Genomic DNA, 21,043 nt, shown 5'->3' with positions numbered 1-21,043 from the left:
ATTGACTCTAACAGTGGAGGCAGAACATTGTCATTCTGGCTATTAGGCACTGGCAACCTTATCCTCCATGAGTTTGTCTAGTCCACTTTTAAAGTCATTCAAGTTAGTGGCTATCACTACATCCTGAGGGAGTGAATTCCAGTTTAATAATGGGCTGTGTGAAGAACTTTCTTTTGTATGTCCTGAACAGGGAATGAAATGGATGGATAGATAGAAGATTGAATAAAGCAATAGGAGAGACTAGACACTATGCTGGGACAGTGAAATGATCCACTGCAATAAAGGGTGTATGGGGTGTTAAGAGAGGGGTATTATCTCTGGTGGAGGATTTGCGATCCCCCTTCTGGGGTAGTCTGCCTACCTTTGGTCCCCACCCTGTTCTCAGCTCTCACCTGTGGCTCCTAGAAGCTGTCAGCATGTGATAGTGACCATACCCCAAGAACAGCTTCGATTGGCCAGCAAAACCAGGTGAGGGTATCAAACCCTCATTCAGTTAGGGACTTCCTCTTCATGCAAAGACAGGCTCTGACAGATTGAGTTACTGACAGGTGGCACTTTTTAGTGCTTTAGTCTCCCACTGAGTTGTCTCTAAACCATTATTATTTGCAGCAGACATACAAATAATCCGTCTTAAATGTGCATTAAGCTTAGAAAACCCCAATTTTCTCACAGACAACTGGCAAATACCATGAAAGGCAAAACTTGTCACATTTATTTTTCTGCGAAATATTCACTTGCATTCTAATTGGGAGTGCCCATGTAAATGACATGAAAAATTGTTTGTAGCCAGCCGTCAACAAGAAAAAAAGGGAGGGTGCCTGGCAGAGGGCAAGGGAAATGCGTAGTTTTTTATGAGTGCATGTCATCCCCTAATAAATACTAATGCTCTGCAGTTGGCCCCCTTGAGTAGAAAAATAATGTTGATGTTGGGGTCTAGAATTGCAGCTTTCAACATGCCCACATAGGAAGCTGCCTTGTAACTGGAGAGGATTATTTATCCGTCTAATTCACTGCTGCCTTTTCTGTATTTAAGTAGCTCTTCTGGGTCTTATGCCCCTGTCTTTCCCATCACTTGCCGCCTGAGCCTTTTAACAGGGAATGGCAGGGATTGAATCTAGGACAAAGCATGTACTCTGCCACAAAGCTATGGTCTGTCCTGCTGATGTTATGATGCTTATTGACTGCACATTTTCCTTCATCAGTAATAGATCAGAGTTCTATTAAAAAGCTGTCGTCGTCCCCAGCAGCTTAGACTGAAGGTTAGCTGCTCTGCTTTTGGGACATAGCTTATAATAAGAAGAATAATCAGATGCATTCATCTGACCCACCTGCAACAAAACATATCTCACCTGTATCACTCTTTACAGCCACTGCAGGCACTGTAACTTTCCAATAGTTTGACTTCGCCCCACAGGCACACTCTTCCATTGTCTCCCGAGACAGATGGATGCCAGCACAGTACAATAAGAACATAAGAAGTGCTAACGGCCCATCTAGTCCAGCATCTGATTATTTATTACTTATGTATCCTTGACCCTAAAGTTCCAGAGCAGGTGACAGCAATTTAAAATACAGTTTAAAATTAATTACAATCACAAGAATAGGGCATCCAGAGTAAGGGGGTGGTCAAAGGCCAAGGTAAAGAGGTGGGACTTTAGTATACAATGGTAACTGTATAGTGAAGATGCCAGACTCTTAATAAATATATCACACAGATTATAACCATGTCTTCATTGCTAGTTGGCCTCCTCCTGTCTCAAGAGACAATGGAGTGTGACTTCGGGTGCATGCCGGGGCAGTCTCTATGGAGGTCCTGGGCTGCACAGATGGCAAGATCCCCCTCTCGGCCTCTCTAATGTGGTCCAAAGGAAAGCAGAGCAATATGTTTGTTATGAAATATTACAACAACAACAACAACATTATTTTTTAATTTATTTAATAAAATTTTGCACCACTTAGAATCATAGAATTGTAGAGTTGGAATGGACCATGAGGGTCATCTAGTCCAACCCCCTACAACGCAGGAATCTTTTTTGCCCAATGTGGGGCTTGAACCCACAACCTTGGGTCTCATGCTCTACCGACTGAACTATTCTGCAGACTCACTTGACTGTTTTTTTATAAAAAAAAACCCCAAAACCTCAAAGCAGTTTAAAAATAGAATATAAATACCAAACTGCTATGGAACAAAGAGGGGAAAGACTACTGCCTTTGTGTCTTGCTTTGGGGCTCCCCAAAGGCACCATGATTGGTCATTGGAAAATGGAATGCTGGGTTACATGGAAGCTTGGTCTGAACCAGTAGGAATTGTGATGTAGAGGATGCCCACTAAATCTTAGGGCTTCTGCTGCAGGACAATAAAAGAAGCCATCCCTGAAGTATGATAGCAATGCATCTAAAAGAACATGTCACAGCTATATAAGCAACAACTTAGACCAACAGGTAATTTCAGTTCCAAATAACTACTGCTTTTGCAATTAATGCACGGATAAAATACATGCTAGAGTACACCTTAGCGAAAATTAAGTTTAGTGCAGAATTCAATTTTCTTTTTGGAAACCAAAATCTAGGCCAATCACAGCATAAATATAAGCTCTGCATGAAATTAGCCCAATTTAAATGCATGTATGCAGATGCTAGCATTGTTCAACTAATTAAGGCAGTCCAGTTGCACTTTTTAAAAAGAGGGATTGAAATTATTTTATTGAGAGCATGAGTTTCTGTAGACAATTACCAACTTCATGAGATGCTAGAATGAAACTCATTTATGGCCTAATTATCTAAACACTTCTAACTAAATTTCATGAACTAGTGTAAAGCATTTGATGAAATATTTCCCATTTGTTTAAACTACAATTTATTACACTGAAAGACAACTCCAATGAAATGGATGCTGCCTAGGGTTGCCACCTTTGGTCAGGCAAAATAAAGGAGAGGATGGGCAAAATAAGGGTCAGGTCAGGGGGGAATTAGGGGGCTAAAAATTCCTTTATCTGGTGCAGAAATGACTTCAAAGCAATCCATTACAATGGCACATGGTGTTTACAATGGGGGGAAACAGGCCCATGCAACATAGTGACACCCGTCTCTCCCTCTCTCAGAGTCACCATCACCGGCTGCACACAGAACTCCCACCCCCACCCCCCGCTCTCTACCAGGGCCGTGCAAACCCCCTCTCTTGCTCTCCAACACACCCACCACCCTCCCTGCCCACGCAAAACCCAAGACTCCACTGAAGCTATAATTTTGATGTATGCTATTTTTGCTTTTATGCTGCTCCACTAGTTTTTAAGTATTAAACATGTCTAATAGGTATGTGGCTATAATGCTTGGATTGTTAATGTTGTATTTTGATTTTGTTTCATCATGAGCCAACTTGAAAGGATTTTGGTACTAAAAAGCAGCATAAAAACCACTGTAGTCATTAATGAAAAAAATAAAATGGACCCAACTGTCTGACCTGGTAAGGAAACCTACTAGGTTAAAGCTTTAGCTTGAGCCCACTGAATACTACTGGGTTGGTGCTGAGGTAAATTCCCAAAATCTTAATTTGCCATAATTCATGGGCCTGTCTCTCTAAACTCCATAACTGCTTCATATCTGAATGGATAAAATAAAAAGTGGGGTGGTGGATAATCCTGCCAAAGGAAAGCAAAAAGCTAATTCTCAGCTAGAGGACATAAAATCCAGCATATAGAATATTGCAGTACTGTACAAGACAGTAAATCATACATTTTCGCATCTAGAAAGCTAAATCATGGAAGCTGACAGTTAAAGCTGTTTAATGCATTACATATATCAAAGCTCAACAGCAAAGAGTTTAATAGTAAACCTGACCCACATAAAGAAATGCAAGTTCTGCCTGCAATCATCAAAATGAGAGATAAGTGAGCTCCCCCAGGCTCAATTTGGATTGGGATTGGCAACTGCAGAGAATGCTCGGGAAAAAGGTTATTTTTCCTGAGAATTTAAATTTGCTGGGCTGATGTGAGTCCCAAACCTCCTCTCCCATGAGCTTCCTTCGACTTGTCATTAATGGCAGTGATAGTTGCCATGGCCATAGCAGTGGGAATGGATACCACTCTCCTTTCTTAAATTTTACCTCTCTAGAGTCAATTTGAGAAGCAAGCATGTGCCCATCCCTACTGAACTCAATGTACAAAAAGGGTTAAATCTGTATCTTTTCTCTCTTAGGTAAAGAGAGCTTTTCCTGCTTCTTACAGAAAGAGATACCTCAAAGCAGCTTACAAACCAAACATTGACGCATTAAAGTATGTGTGCATTCCACAACAAATCCCCAGAAAGTAAAACATCCAATAACTATATAAAAACATGCCTAAAATAAATTTGTACGAGAAGATTAAACACTGGGGACCTTTCAAGGAGGCCTTGCAAAGCTGAAATTCAGCCAGCAAGGAAGCTCTGTATCAATACATCAGTGGTTTTTTACTTCACAGCCTGAAGACACTATGGGTAGGACTTACCTTAATGTGTGTGCTCATGACAAACTGTTGTTATAAAATTATTAATAGTAATATCATTTATGTGTTGCTTTCCCCAAAAAAGCTATCAAAGGAATCTCCATATCTAATATATAATCATGGTCATCATCATTATTATCATCATCACATTAATACCCTTTCTTCCAAGTGGAACACAAGTACCTAGGGGCCCTAGGTGGTCTCCCATCTAGGTACTGACCAGGCCTGCTTAGCTTCAAAGTTGCTGTGCAATGTGCTTTTAGATACAGTGGTGCCCCGCAAGACGAATGCCTCGCTAGACGAAAGAGTTTTCCGTTTTGGAGGTGCTTCACAAAACGAATCTCCTATGGGCTTGCTTTGCAAGACGACAATGTCTTGCGAGTTCCTGCTGGTTTTTTTCCCTCCCCCCCTTTTCTAAGCCGCTAAACTGCTTCTCAGCTGATCCAATAAGCAGATAAGCCGCTAAAAGCCGCTAATAGCGCTAATCCTCTAATCCTTCAATGGGCTTGCTTCGCAAGACGAAAAAACCGCTAGACGAAGAGAATCACAGAACGGATTCTTTTCGTCTTCCGAGGCACCACTGTAATAACCCTGGATCCAGCCTAGGACCACATTAACCTATCTTTGTCCCAAACATGTCACAAATACTGGGCCAGTAGCTCTTCCTGAGTCACGCTTCTTCCATTTCAAGATGGACAGGGATTACTTACTTAGAAATATCTTGCTACTTTTGGGGGGGTGGAGAGAAGGGGAGAAAAGATAAAAAAGCAAACTCAAAATGGGATTGCAAAGCAATTTCTCACACTAAAGGGAAATGAAAAATAAATACAGTCGGTATAGATAAACAAAAAAAAATTCTTATCAAGAGCTGCAAAAAGGAGCGATTTTTATCTACTGGGCTTTGGTGCTTACAAAATCACGCATGAGAGAGGCTAGCAGAAATTGTCATCACCAGTTAAAGGTGGTAGGACAGCACCTGGCTTTATTTTAAAAGAAAGTGAATTTATGGAGAAAGTAAGGAGATACGTGACCTACTAAATTAAATGCTAAATTTCTGGGGAACTGTTTCTGGCATGTGATTCATATGACTAGATGCAGTTTCCCCTCTCCTGCTTTTGGGAGGGTGGGTGTTACTTTTCACGGAAGAGGCTAACATAGACGGCTCCCTGGATAGCTCAGGGAAAAGAAACAGCTGTGCTCCAGCCCTAGTTTGTTATCTGCTTCAACTCTCCCTTGATGAGACAGCACCACAGGGTGTATCCACAGATGAAATCTCTCGGCCCACCTACTCACGCTTCTCTGGTCTCAAGGGGATGACATCTGTTTGTGAACGGAAGAGAACAACACAAGCCGCCTGCTGTGGGTGGTTCCTTTTCAGCTTCATCAACACCTCAGGCGAATGGTCTCTGTGGGGCTTCACATGACCATGGAACTCATAGAAGCTGCTTGGAATTAAGCTTTTCCCATGCCACTGCTAATGGCAAACATAAAACAAAACAAAACCCAGTAGCGTTGCAGTGATGTGCAAAATCCCCACTATTCAGTGCAGTGCCTGAACACAAGCACAAGGCTAGGGTCAAGGAGCTGGCACACTTGGGAAATTCAAGTCCAAGTATTGGTGTGAATTGGCCAGTCCTCCTTCAGAAAGCCAGTCAGCCACAGAAGTCAAGATAAGATACCTGCTAAGTCTACTCTGGAGATACAATTTAGTACTGTTTATTTAGTTAGTTGATTTATATCCTGCTTTCTGGCTAGTGTCCTCAAAGAACCTCATGACATTTTGAAAACACAACAGATACTTGAAGAACCACATGCTCACAAAACTAAACATGGAAGCAGGAGATGGTAACAGTTGCTCCTTCACCCCGGGCAAATGGTGTCACAGTTGACCTTGTGCTGAAAGCAACACAAAGCCTCTTCGGGGCAGCAGGAGGAAGGCTCCCCCTGCCCTGAATAGGCTTTGCGTGGCTATCACTGAAGCCAGAACAGCAAGAGGGATCGCTGTGCAGCAATCCCTCTTGCTGCTCTGCCTTCAGCGATAGCTGCACAGCCTGCATTCGCTCCATAAGACACACACACATTTCCCCTTACTTTTTAGGAGGGAAAAAGTACGTCTTATAGAGTGAAAAATACAGTAGATCCAGGCCAGGCTGGGGAAGAATTTGGCATATCAGGTACAGACAATATTACAATGCATGAAAAGAGCCAGGGTAGAACCACTTGTGCAACAGTAGAGCCATAATGGGACAAGAACATAAGAAGAGCCTGCTGGATCAGGCCCATGGTCCATCTAGTCTGGCATCCTGTTCTCCCAGTGGCCAACCCTTTGTCTGTGGGAAACCCACAAGCAGGATTCAAGCACAAGAGTCCCCTCCCCTCCCGTGGTTTCCAGCAACTGTTATTCAGAAGCATTCTTGCCTCCGACTGTGGAGGCAGAGTACAGCCATCAAGCAGAGTACAGTGGTGCCCCGCAAGACGAATGCCTCGCAAGACGAAAAACCCGCTAGACGAAAGGGTTTTCCGTTTTTCAATGCGCTTTGCAAGACGAATTTCCCTATGGGCTTGCTTCGCAAGACGAAAACGTCTTGCGAGTCTTGCGATTTTTTTCGCTCCCCCCCTTTTTCTAAGCCACTAAGCTGCTAATAGCCTTTTAGCCGCTAAGCCGCTAAGCCTTTAATAGCTGCTAAACCGCTAATAGCGCTAATCCACTAAGCCGCTAATAGGGTTGCTTCACAAGACGAAAAAACCGCTAGACAAAGAGACTCGCGGAACGGATTATTTTCGTCTTGCGAGGCACCACTGTAGTTGCTTTGTAGTAACACACAGTTGGAAAGGGAGATGAGGGTCATTTAGTCCAACCCCCGGTCTGATGGAATATGGCCAGGGATGGGTCAATAAATAAAATGTTGGGCTGGCTCTGAAGTTTACTAACCTTTTAGACCACCAAAACCAGAGCGCAAACCATTTCCAGTAGTGATTTAAGACTTAACAAAAAGAATGGAAGAAGAAAGAAAAGAAAAGAAAAGAAAAGAAAAGAAAAGAAAAGAAAAGAAAAGAAAAGAAAAGAAAAGAAAAGAAACAGGCATTTACTGGTGGGGGATAAGCACTGAGATATTTTAGTTACACATTTTATCTCTTATGTTTTAATATAAGGATGATCTGAAGATTTAATGAGTTGTTTTATATTCCCTTGCTATTTTTTTAAGCTGCCCAGTTTCTTCACTTCTAAATATACATAAACTCTTAATGAGAAAGGAAGGACAGACATTTCTAAACCACTTCAAATGTTTTAAAGCTTGCACAGCTACATATTTAGGAGAAAAGCTCTTGTTTGCTATCTGGTGGCAAGCGATCACATTTATGGTATTTAAATTCAGTCCTCTGAAACAAACAAGTTGGTTCACAGGCAGTGCCGCTGCGGCTGAACTGTCATTGCCTGACATCCTGTCTTATCTGCCAAATTGCTCATTAGGTTTGGCAATTTTCACCTGCGCCTCCAGTTTCTACATTTCAGCAGGGAATAAGCATCAGTTTGCTTCAACCCATCTTCCACAGCAAGCTCCCTATGTACATCTTCTGTAAAGTACACAGATACCCACTTAGCAATGATAAAAAATGCACTTTTATCTAGTACACAGTTACTCTAAACTAAATAAATGCAGCAGCAGAAAATTTAGTTTAGGTAATATTTTATATAAAAATAGATGTTAAAAACAAGGAGATAAGAAACTTTTAAAAAAGGAAGGAAGGAAGACTTGTAGTGTTTCTATACAGAATAGCACAAAGACTTTATTTCCCAGTATTATTCTTGATTTGTTGCAAAAATCCAATCTAAGCCATCTCTCCATGCACACAGTACATGGTTATTGCAGAGAATGCATGGTTTTATGTCTTGTGCATAGGGGGTAATGGCAGTCCAGATGCATATTACTTTCTCAGCTGGAGCTGATCTAGCTAACCTTTTCCTTTCTAGGGAAGGTGGTACAATTTAAACACAAACCAAAAAAGTGGCGGGGGGGAACAAGGCAACCTGAACAAAGGAAGATGAAAATCTCAGCAGATCATTCAGCCTTAGCTTAATACGCCTAGACAGTGCGTCGAAACAGAGGCTGCTCTGTTACCCCTCAGATGCATGCAAACAGCAGAACAAAATGTAGGCTTTGCCACATGAGCTGCATTGTCAAAAGGTGTAGCCCATTTGGTACTTAGAAAAAGCGTACTCAGGGCAGGCGGAGGCGGGTGGGGGAATAATAAAATTGCAAAGCACCAAAGGAGAAAAAGAGAAATATCTACAACTGCTACCAAACAATTTCGGATGGAATACTGTTTTTCATTTGGTAGAAGTAAAATATTCACCACCAACCCTACAATTAGCTGGAAAATTACAATAATTACAGCAATTTTGCATCCCATCTCCAATCTAATTAATAGATATATGATCTTGTCAACATGTAATAATCAGGATCTGCAACTACCATGAAACTGGATGGGTTTTATGAGCTGAATAGAAGCTGAACAGTATAAGAAGGTAATTATTTGAAATCCTGAGAATACCATTTGTATGCCATGCTTCACTTCACAAGTTAAAAAGGAAATACAATAGGGATATTATTTCTATTTTCAAAGTATATTTAAATCAGGTATTTGAAATCGGTTTGCCTTAATGTCAAATCACGCTGCTGGTATGGCTCCAATTACCCACAGGGCGCAGCATCCCGAAGAACAAAAAATATTCCACAAAGAAAGGAAAGAAATTCTTTTAAGTTGTACACAGAACATTGCTTTTGATTTTCTAGGATATCTGTGCCAAAATATTTCACACATTTCTTCCCTGAGCATAAATGTCATGCAAATACATTGTCTAAGTTAGTCTCTTTAAACAGTTTTCTGCAATGTGCTATATTTTCAGTATAGAGGATAAGCAGTAGATGCACATGACAGTTAATGGGGATGAAGGTTCAAACCGACTGCATTTTTAAAGAATCAGGGGCAGAAGAGACTATAAAAAGTCTGGCTTAACCCTAGCCTAATCCCTCAGCTGTAAGGCAGATCCATGGACCCACAATTTGGTAAAGGAACAACCTAAGCTATCCACATCAGAGTACAGTATGTCACAAACAGTGAGTGCCCCCTTTGTGCAATTTTAGAGGTGGGATCATCTTTAAGGATGGTCCTGGTTGCGGGCAGGCCCCCAGGCCGGTTCCTCCTCCCCCCCCCCGGCATGGGCGGAGCAATGCCGTCATGCCAGGGTGGCACCACAATCACCCCAGCTTCTTGGCCAATCACTTTTGTGTGGGGTGATTGTGGAGGGATATAAAAGTGGCAGCATGACGTGTGTCAGGCACCTGCTTCACACTGCCGAACACCCACCCACCCTTTATTTTAGATATCCTCTGGCCTTGCTTTGGACTTTGGTTGGTCGCGTGTCTTAGGACGGGGGCCAGGTAGGAATTTTTCCATTTGGAAGATTGGCACTGGCCACTTGGTTTTCGCCTACCTCTTAGCAATCGTCACAACTTTGTAAGGTTTGGTGGTTAGGCACTGGCTCATTGATTTGTGGGGGAGGGGAGGTCAGCCATCGCCTGCCCCTCCATTGACCAAGGGCATTCCATTAAAGGAATCTAGGGCCTGGATCCTGTCCAAAGTCTGCTTGAGGGACTAGGACCATGCCATGCCTCTGGGGACACTGAGGAGAGCTACAGGCAGGTTCCCCCGGTGCGGCTTCATCTGTGGGTGGTTTACCCTTACTGACTTCCTGCAAAGGGGGCAAGAGTCCGATATAGTCCTTTGCCAATGCCTAAGCCAATACCGCTCATATTTCTGTAATCAATAAAGTTGTGGCCTAAAATTTTCCCAATAACTTTAAACCAAAATTCTGTGTCAGTGTGAATTTTATTTTAACGAGGGGCTGGTTTGGGGGCCTCGCCACGCAAAAGCCTTCCCCAACAAGATGTTTTGGACTACAGTTCCCATCATTCCCAATTACTGGCCATGCTTGCGGAAGGCTGTTCTAGAGGTATCTATTTCATCACTGCCAGAAATAGAATGATAAACTAAATGGACTTTGGTGTGATCCAGTAAGACGTTCTTAGCATTTTGAGTTGACTAAGAGGTGGACAAGTTCCTTCCTCTCATGTTTTAATCAATATAACGTGAACAGTTTTATTCGCTGAATGATAACACTTAGGAAAGTTAATGGAGAAAGGAAACTTTTGTAGTGTTTTGTATTGCGATACAGTTTGGGGGGGAAGGGAGGAGAAGTGCTGTATCCCTGGAATTCCTTTGAAAATATTGAAGCATACCATGCGTTTGCTGTTACCTTTCCCACTCATCTGTCCAATGACATTTTTGAAGTGTGTGTGGATTCTCTATTTCATTAGTTTCTATTTGAGCCTTACTTAACTCTTGGGGAACAGCAAACCATTTGTTTAATCAAGGTAAGAGTCAAGCTACAAGATGATAAACCCTTCCCTTAGATCAGGCATGGCCAAACTTGGCCCTCCAGCTGTTTTGGGACTACAACTCCCATCATCCCTAGCTAACAGGACCAGTGGTCAGGGATGATGGAAAGTGTAGTCCCAAAACAGCTGGAGGGCCAAGTTTGGCCATGCCTACCTTAGATCAACCTTCTCTGCATGCAGTGCTGTCTAGCTGTTTTGGACTACAAGTTCCATCAGCCCCAGTTGGAGCTGTTGTAATCAAAAACATATGGAGAGTAAGTTGGAGGAAGTTGATCTAGATGATATGTTGGCAACACTCCTCAGTTGACAAGCTTATCCAGCAATAAAGTTCAGTCTCAGCTCATCCTTGCAACCTAAGGTTTCTGACAACTAAGTGAAACGTAGCCATGAACCGGTGTTTAAGTAGTCCAGCAATGTAGCGATATTCTAAGCCCATTTTCTAAATCTTCTGAAGGCTTATTCCAGATATTGGGAGGGGAACGAGAGGACAAGAAACAGAATACTACCAAAATTAGGAGCCCATATTTATTTCTTGCCCTCCTTTCCCACCTCCTCCAACAGGAAACCCCATGTCCTGACATAGAGATACTGTGAGTTTCCCTGTCCCTGCCCTACAATGATTGGTAGCATGGGCAAACAAATGCATTGTGACATGACATCAGAACAAGCACTAAGTTGTACTGCGTGAAATAAGAGTAGGGAAATAACTTTAAATGTGATCTCTATTGCAACGTGTCCTTATTTTCACCCTGAATTTGACATATTCAGATCTTGAGATGTGAAGACAACTCCCTGATCTTTTTTTTTATTTGAAAGGGGTAGAAAGGCATATAACTCACTGTGCCATTGGGTTATGTTTAACTGCCAGGTGATGCAAGCAACCTCCATGATATTCATAGTCTCTTGCAACTCAAAGCACGTACTATAGACCAATTTTTCATTTTTTCATCTTTTTTATCTTCACTTGCTAGGTCAATCCTGCCACTCTGGAAACTACAATCTGGAAACTGTGCTACAAGTTTTCATGCTCGGCTACTCAGGAATTGGGGGTGCAACAGACACACACACACATGTTTATGAGTGTTTAAAGCAGCTCATAAGCACTGTATTAAAAACCAAAAAGGCAGAAGCTTATTTACTTGCCTGCCTCAACCATTTACCCCTTTTCTGAACTTTAATCAGCTTCTGATAAAGACACATAATGAATCATATTCCCAGCAGCATGAGAGGGTAACAGAAGTTGGCATCCCAGTAAATGAAGATGAAATGTGCCGAGGCACCGGGAACCTTTACTCACTTGTGCGAAGGACTGAAGGCGTGACCTCAATTTCACTTGTTGCTTGGTAAGGCTGGAAGGCTGACACAGCAGTGGTGCCCAGTTCACTGCCAAAGATCTCGGGACTCTGGGTGCCAGTGGAGCTGGCACTGGTGCCATCTCCTCCATGGTGTGGGTCTTGCTCATCGAATACAGCTACAAGCTGTGAATAACAAAAGGGCCAACGGTGAGAAGAGGAATTATACTAAACGGCAGCATCAGAAGAGCAGCTACACAAAACACAGGTGGCAGTTTCCCCTACTTGGACCAATAAGTGCAAGCACTCACATCAAGGGGTGTGCTAGCATGTCACCTGGATCATGGCCCAAATGGAAGAATCTGTTCACTTAGATGCGTATTGGAGTTTGTGCTGCAACTACTAAAGTTGTTCCCACACCACCTAGATATTGCGTCAACACCTTCCACTCCCATGGTTTGCTCTTGAGTCAAGGTTAGCCACTACAAAGCTCATGCTTGGCTCCTTAGGAGGTGCCTTTGCTGAATGGTTGTAAATTAAAAAAAAATTACAGCAACCCACAGGGGTGAAAATAATTGTGTCCTGGTGGGGAAAATCCTTAAGAGCAGCAGCACCTATTAAGTGCACAAATAAAGGAGTCTGAAAGTACAACCCGTGGCAGAGACTGTTTAAAAAAGAATGTTATCATCTTAAAAATAAGTAACTTCCATTTTCTAGCACAGAAAAGAAGAAAAAGTGAGGTTGACTTCATCATTTAAATACTGAGGGAACATTTCTGTACCTTCTCATCTTAAATGAGTTACAACAACTGATTACACTATTCTCACAGCAGACCTGCAAGGTAGGAATGTGACTTTACCCAGAGTTCTCAAACAGAAGACAGACACAAGGAGGCTTAAACATCTTGCCAAAGATCACACAGAAAACCCTTTTAAAGCAAATAAATTGGTCCCATTTCTCCCAATTGCCAGGTGATTAATATGACAGCTGAAATAGAAGTGCCTGTGAGATGGCAAGAATAAAGATGAAGAACCGAGAAGCTCTGGAAAACCTGAATTCTCCTCCACCCCTCTCTTTTTATTCTTTTTATTCTTTAAAACTTTGAGGTAATAGTTTCATTCATAACAAACACCCAAAACTTACTTTACTACGGGGAGGGGGGGATTTTTTTCTATAGCCAATACCACTCAAAATAAAATGAAGTAAATAATAGTAAATAAATAAATAAAAGCAAATAAAGTGCTTTGTGTGATGGAAAACCATGGCTGGGAATAACCCCCCCCCCCCCGCAAACACACATATTACTTCAATGCATGCATGTGTAGGGTTGCCCCCACCCCTGCTATATCATACGCCATTCCAAATTGCCCCCAAACCTTCAAAACAGCTGAGGTAGGAAAAAAAGCAAGGGCACATAGACCTTAGCATTAGCACAGAAATAACTTTGGATACTGAGTTATACCTGGTTAGAAACTGCACTTTTTAGTAGCAAAGAGATAGCTTATTAGCATGAAGAAACCCTGATTTCTACCATTTTTTCAATGAATAAGCAACCTGGAGCATCTCTGACCTCTTCTTGTGCTGGACCTCCACCTGAAGTTGCCAAAGAGGTTTCACATGGCTTCCTGAGTTCTATCATTTCCCAGAAGCCCAGGAGGGCAGAGCCTCCCCAACCAACTACTGTATAAGGGTCAGTTATGCCACCAGAGCCTGCTGAAGTGCAATTAACTCATAGCACCAACATGTGCACTTTTGTATTGGAAATAAGCCTGATTATCCAAAAAATGACAAATTTATATACATTAATGAATCAATCAATCAGTCAGTCAGTCAGTCAGTCAGTCAATCACACCTACTTAAGTGTAAGACAGCAATTACATGTAAACTTAGCTGAGGAGGAAGCACAAGAGTGCAAGTGTCGTAATAAATAGAGGAAAAACTATCTATGTGAACTTTTTTCACTTACTGTATTTTTCCATGTATACGACTAAGTTTTTTTCCAAAAAAGAAAAGTCAAAAATTTGGGGGCGTCTTATACACAGATACATCTCCCCCCATTTTTCTTAAATCAGAGTCCCCCAAAATAGGGGGCATCTTATAGACGGGAAAATATGGGATATCCCACTCCATCCCAGTAAGTATTGCCTTGAAAATACTATCAAAACTCAGGTTAATTTCTCTAATCAGAATCAATGTCGCTTACACTCAGATAATCTGAATCTGCCTGGGAAAGTCAATTTCCTGAACCCCATCATGGGTTAATCACTCTGGTGGGAAAATCCTAATTTTTGTCCATAATTACTTGTTTCTAACTACATCTCTGTGTACTGCCAGACAAAAAATAAATGAGCTGGCTGTGTTTTGAAGTTTGAAACTTCTTAAGTGGAGGTAGTCAGTATCACTGCAAGCCAGGAGGAGAACTGTTGGTTCAGAGCATGTTGGCTAGTCCTAAAAAATGTATTATGAAAATATGGTTTAGAGAAAGGACCTTTGCTGCAGGCTAAGAAGCCTGGCTTGTGTTGGCTAGCAAATCTCTTCCAATCTATTCTTCACTCATGCCAGATGGTTGACTGAATCTTGAAATACCTGGAGATGTGCAGCAACATTTAAAAGAAATATACTAATTCAAAGTTCTAAGAATTGCTTGTATCAACATCATTAACAGTTTTTCTCCACTTCTTTGCATCTCTAGGCAAGAATGAAGGGACAATCTTCTTCTTGCATACAAACAGTGGTAATTTGCATATATACCTGTAACATTAACAAGCAAGTAGTGGTAATGCTTGTGCGAAAAGGTATGGAGCCATCTCAGAACATGACAAGAGCTATCAAATATCCTATGGCAGTATTTTAATACTGCCTGACAGTGTGTGTCTCCAATATCACTTCATTAACCGACTCTAAAGAGAGATACTCCTACCCTTGTATGAGATCAGACTATCTGCATCCAGGCACAATGAAAAACTGCAATAAAAACATAATTCCTGTAACTACAGCTTGATTGATGGATTCCTGTAACTGCAGTTTCATTGTATCATCATGGAAGCTCCTTAAATGTGTTCTTGTTATTGCTACATAACGAAAGGGGGAAATGCTGTATAGCTCCATATTCTTATAATTGATAAACAAGTTATTAGAACGGAATGGAACTCTTTAGAACTACTGCAACAGTATAAGGATTCAGTAACTATAGAACTACAAAATGTGAACCCACAATATGTCAACCCTCTTCAGAAGTTATTTTCATGCACTGAACCACTGTGCTGGCTAGCCTTCCTCCTGACATCTAAATGCTTTGCATGAACATCTACAGACTCCTGCATACGTGAAGGCTTTCTTGCTGTAGGTTTTTCTGATCAATGTCAGAAGGACACCATAGAAATATATGAAAATAAAATTTAAAAAAATGTCCAGTGGCACCTTAGAGACCAACTAAGTTTGTTCTTAGTATGAGCTTTCGTACGAAACTTAGTTGGTCTCTAAGGTGCTCCTGGACAATTTTTTATATATACCGCTCTATAACACGCACCCGACCATAACACGCACGTAGTTTTTAGAGGAGGAAAATCCGTAGGCATGCCACCCGTAGGCATTTCCTCCATAACACGCACAGACATTTCCCCTTACTTTCTAGGAGGAAAAAAGTGAGTGTTATGGTGCAAAAAATACGGTATTTCTACTGTGTCAGACCAACACGGCTACCTATCTGAATCTAGAAGGACACCATGGATGCCTTCATGATGTTGGGAGCAAGGGTAGCTGGCACAGCCCTAAATCCCATAATGATTCAACATTTGACCATCACTTCTTGTGGGGACAAATGTGGAAAGGGGAAACTCTCATTTGTTTCTTTCAATCAGCTTGCCAGTTGGGAAAGTTGTATTGTGTGAGGTCAAGTAGTAACCTTTAGTTGAGCTGCTACTTCAAGCCATAGGGCTTATCCACACTTACTTTTCCTCTCCTCTTTCCAGGTCTGCACTTTAAAGCTCCGTGTCCAGGTGCCCATTTTTTGGTCCAGAGTTTTCCGCGTGAAAAACCCACTCTTTATCACTCAATCAGAGCAAAGGTCAATCTGCAGAAAACCCAAATTGACATTTGCTTTGACTGAGCACTAAAGAGCAGGCTTTATTTGACCTGAAGTTCTTATGGTGATCAACTGGACCCTGAGAAATAAGCAGTGGCCTTCCCCATGGAAACTGGGTTATTTAAAATATAATTCTACACCGAAACTGTGGTGACAGTGCACCCATAATACAGTATATACAGCAACACATATTACCTGAACAGTGTTTGTGTGTGTGAGAGAGAAAGAAGGACAGTAATTAATAAAGACAACTAAAGGAGTTGATTCATATGCGCACAAAAATTAAAACAGATAATAATCTATTTTTGCTTCTGTCCCAGATTCAGGCAGTAACTGATCTAGGCTGAGAATAAAATTAATCCATTCAAACTGTATTATTGCTGTCAACAGGACCAGGTGCAATATATTTCCACATATATCTATCCTACAATGCCCCCATCTTCTGCTGATAGCCTGACAATACACCCAGGAAGTTCCCACAACTTACTGGTAGGTCCCAGCCCACCATTTGGAAAGTTCTGATGTAGGGGTGGGAAACTAGTGGGGATTCTCCTGGTTAATTAACTTGGCAACGACGAAATACTTGGCAAGAGTTTCCCAGAGAGAGTTGTATCCTAATGTCAAGGAAGATAACACAGTGAAGCCAACTTTTATAATCACAGAAATCTCCAAGGAGCTCTTATTACCGTGAGCTAATGCCTAGAAACTGCAATGTTAGACCTGCTTGCACTATTCAAGTTCTGACATGTTGCTTTGAGCCCTGAAATGGAAGATTGGATTCAAATGCAATAACATAGTATGTGTGCTTAGGTCTAGGAGAAACCATATTACTTTAGTCTAGCTGAAATCAATATCACCCAAGTGTACTTCAATTAGGGGCCAGTTTAGTCAAGAGAGAGAAACACAGAGGGTGGCCAAAGGAGAAGTACCTTGCATTTCTTCCTTATGTACTTTGGGAGTTTTGGAATCTCCCAGCCACTGCCTATGTGCTTATGGGGATGGGTGGGTGTGAAAAGTACAGGGATGAAGTGGGGGGGGGGCGTATTTCAGCCAACAACAACATTATAAAGGCCCTACCAGACAATCACTTCGCCAAGTAGTAAAGTTTTGTACCATGGTTTTCTTTCCTCTGTTTTAACAAAATATTATATGATTTCGCCACCACTAGCACATATTTGCAATACAAGAAGGAAAGCTTCCAGGGGCATGAAAACATGACATTTTGAAAAATCGTTTCTGATTGGATACTATGGCAAAGATGAAAAGCAAGGGTGGGAAACCTGTGGCCTTTCAGATGCTGCTGGACTACAAAATCCCATCACCCCTGGCCACTGGTCATGCTGGCTGGGGCTCATGGCAGTTGAAGTCCAACAACTGGAAAGCTACAGGTTCCCCGTTTCTGGTTTAAAGTCTACACATACATCACATTCCTAATCTGGCTCAGTTCCCGGCTCCCTTACCCAAACACAAGCTATTTCTGCTTGAAAAAGCAATCAGGCCAGCTCTAGTTTGGCCTAGAGAGGAGAAGTTAAGTTCCTAAGCTAAAGAGTGTGACAGACAGGGCTGTCTTTTGCAGAATATCTTCATGGCTATTAGAACTTTAGTTCAGATTTCCAGGTGCTGTTTATGATTTCCAGGTGCTGAAAGATGTAAATATTTACAGCCATTGTTAAAATACTCACCAAAGTTTTGGCATGTTTGAGAATACATAGGTATGTACCTGAGGTTATCCATTATTTAAATTGGGATTGGCCTGCTTTGAATACGTTATGTTATGTTATGTTATGTTATGTTATGTTATGTTATGTTATGTTATGTGTTATGTGTTATGTGTTATGTGTTATGTGTTATGTGTTATGTGTTATGTGTTATGTTATGTTATGTTATGTTATGTTGTTATGATGTTATGTTATGTTATGTTATGTTATGTTATGTTATGTTATGTTATGTTATGTTATGTTATGTTATGTTATGTTATGTTATGTTATGTTATGTTGTTATGTTATGTGCACATGGATATTTTTCAGACATTGTTTATGCAGATTATGGAAAAAAGGCTGGTGCAAATCTCCACCTTCACATTCAGACCTCATTTCCTTATAGAAATGCATGCATGTGCACACATCATAATTGTGCTTTTAAAAAATGGATCATGTGCATACAAAATACATGCGGATAACCTAAAACCACACAACACAAATGGCCTCACTGGTTCACAAGCAATGCAAAAGATGACTTCATTACTTAAAAAGTGCACGCTTTTTTCTGATTTCCTGACTCAAAGAACCAGGAGGTACAGTGGTACCTCGGGTTAAGAACTTAATTCATTCTGGAGGTCCATTCTTAACCTGAAACTGTTCTTAACCCGAGGTACCACTTTAGCTAATGGGGCCTCGCGCCGCCGTTGCGATTTCTGTTCTCATCCTGAAGCAAAGTTCTTAACTTGAGGTACTATTTCGGGGTTAGCGAAGGCTATAACCTGAAGCATCTATAACCTGAAGTGTCTGCAACCCGAGGTACCACTGTTGTGACAAAAGACTACAACAAAGAGCGACAGATCTTCACCCTCCAGTACCATTCACTAACCTTGGGTCTTGAAATGTCATTGGATTACAACTTCCATCACCCCAGTTAGCATGGTTAAGGAAAAGAGTTGATGGGAGTTGTGGTCCAACAACATCCAGGGACCCAAGATTGGGGATGGCTCCCCTATAGCAACAAAACTAGGCATCAGCATCTATGGGAGATGGCAAAGCCAGGCCCAGTCATTGCTACTGCTGCACACACTTAAGAAGTGTCTTCATTACATTAGCTACATGGCAGGTTGGTCACTGGTATTGACTGGTTGTGGAGAAACAGAAAACAAAGGCACAATTCATATCTTTTAATGGAGAACAAATAATTTGAGGGGGGTAGCTTTTTCACACTGTAGGGCTTAGAAGATGCACTATCTGCTGAATACCTCCATATAACACACAGTTGCTGAAGGTGCAAGTATCATCTGTAGGTCATGATTTGGCAGTGACAGTCCCTTGATTAATTCATTCTCCAAATTCACTGGTAGAGAAAAGCTGTTGTGTCAAACAGCAATACTAAGCAATTTGTGAACAAGTCAGGCCTCATTTTATCAAGACTGGAGGGGAGGGAACACTGAAAAGATCAGAAGCCAATGTATCAAACTTGATTTCTGCCACATTCTGACACTACTCATATGAAGTTTGCCCATCCAATTACAATCCATCCCATAAAGATTGGTAGGCAAAGCTTCCTTGATTTGTACTACACCCATTACCGTAAATTGCCTCTGGTCTTCTCTCTATTCTCCAAGTAGCTTGCCTACCTGAAGTATTATTCACTGGCCGCCCATTCCCTGAAAATTAACATTTCTTATTTCCAGCTTCCACTTTGATCTTCTACATCTCAGCTGTTACTTACCAGTGCCGACAGCACAACCTTTCCTTATATATAAAAAAAATCAATTCCAGTGAAAATCACCTTGAGAAGTCATATTTTTGTATACCCTCCAGGAAAAGAAAAGAATAAGCCTTATTCAAGTGATGAGATACCGACAGAATGCTCTGCTTTTAAAGGAATGTTTTGACACTTTGGGGTTAGAGTAAAAGTAGGTTAGCAATACTATAAAGCTGCAACCAGCTTAACAAAATTATCCAAATTTCAAAAAGGGTGGGGGGACCAAACAGGGTTGTTGTAATGGGGTGCTTGAAACAAACAGGAATACTTGTAAAATACTGTTAACAGGAGCAACTAGTTTTAGGGCAAGAAGGAAATGCCAGTGGCAGGAAAATGTGATGTGATTTGTATGCCCACCCTAAAGCATTTAATACTAAAATTACTTACTAAAGAGTAAGACTCTCTGAACTCCTAATGGGACTTAGAAGTGAGAATGCATGCTTACAAAGAGCACATTACAGTGCAATTATACATATGTCTACTCAAAGCTCCCACTGATTTCAAACTGCACTCCTATGCACCACAGGTGAAGAACCTCAGGACTGGGGCTAAACTTGCCCCCACTTGAGCCTTTCTATTCGGGCCCCAGGATTCTCCTCAAACCACACTTCTGTCCACGGTCACAGCCTTCACTGCCCCTGATCCATACCCTCGTCAAGTGCTTTTACCTGGCAACAATAGGTCCTTCCCAGGATAAATCATGGAGAGGGGTGTTGGAAGCAGCTTGTGTCTGAAAGCTCAATGCTGCAAATCGCGAGTTGGGAGAGTGCTGTTGCACTCAGGCCCTGTTTTGGGGTTTTCCACAGCCTGAGAGTTGGCCACTGGGAGAACAGGATGCTGGACTAAATCCAACAGGCTCTTATGTTCACCTGTGTATATTTAGAAACCTGTAGCTGTTGTGTTACTGACTACAGAAACAGTAAGAGTCATGTCTCCATCCACCTTTTGCCTCTGGCCCCACTCACCACTGGGATCCATAGTTGATGCGAACAACAGCTCCACGTCATCTAAAACTGAGACACTCGGGAAACTATTTAGTGTACATGAGCAGCAAAATACTTGTTGTGTTACATTGTGTTGGCCCTTGTCAGACCTTTTCTGAAAGATTGCTCCACTCTCTCCCCAGAAAGATGTAAAAGCACAGCAGAACCTGGGACCAGTAAGGCAATGGACATGGAAAAATGGCTCCAGTAAGAGAGCCAAAACACACAGAGAGATGGAACTGAAGCCATCTCCTCCTAACATGCTAACTCA

The 21,043-nt window shown here is 41.7% G+C and overlaps 1 protein-coding gene across 6 annotated transcripts in view; it reads right to left on the bottom strand.

Annotated features, from left to right (window-relative positions):
• PARD3 (par-3 family cell polarity regulator) overlaps nt 1-21,043 on the bottom strand; it is a 567,261-nt gene that overhangs the window by 322,562 nt on the left and 223,656 nt on the right. For all 6 annotated transcript variants that reach the window (XM_083466611.1, XM_083466612.1, XM_083466608.1 and 3 more), the window contains one exon: nt 12,240-12,420. Coding sequence is in view for 4 of the 6 variants with exons in the window: in XM_083466608.1 (XP_083322734.1) it covers nt 12,240-12,420 (181 nt within the window). In the remaining 2 variants the exon portion in view is untranslated. The remainder of the gene's footprint in view (nt 1-12,239; nt 12,421-21,043) is intronic.

This window comes from Podarcis liolepis (assembly GCF_965112155.1).
Source record: "Podarcis liolepis genome assembly, chromosome: 12".
In the NCBI taxonomy this organism is placed as follows: domain Eukaryota; kingdom Metazoa; phylum Chordata; class Lepidosauria; order Squamata; family Lacertidae; genus Podarcis; species Podarcis liolepis.
The sequence above is the reverse complement of the archived record's forward strand: the minus strand, read 5'-3'. Positions and strand labels throughout refer to the sequence as shown.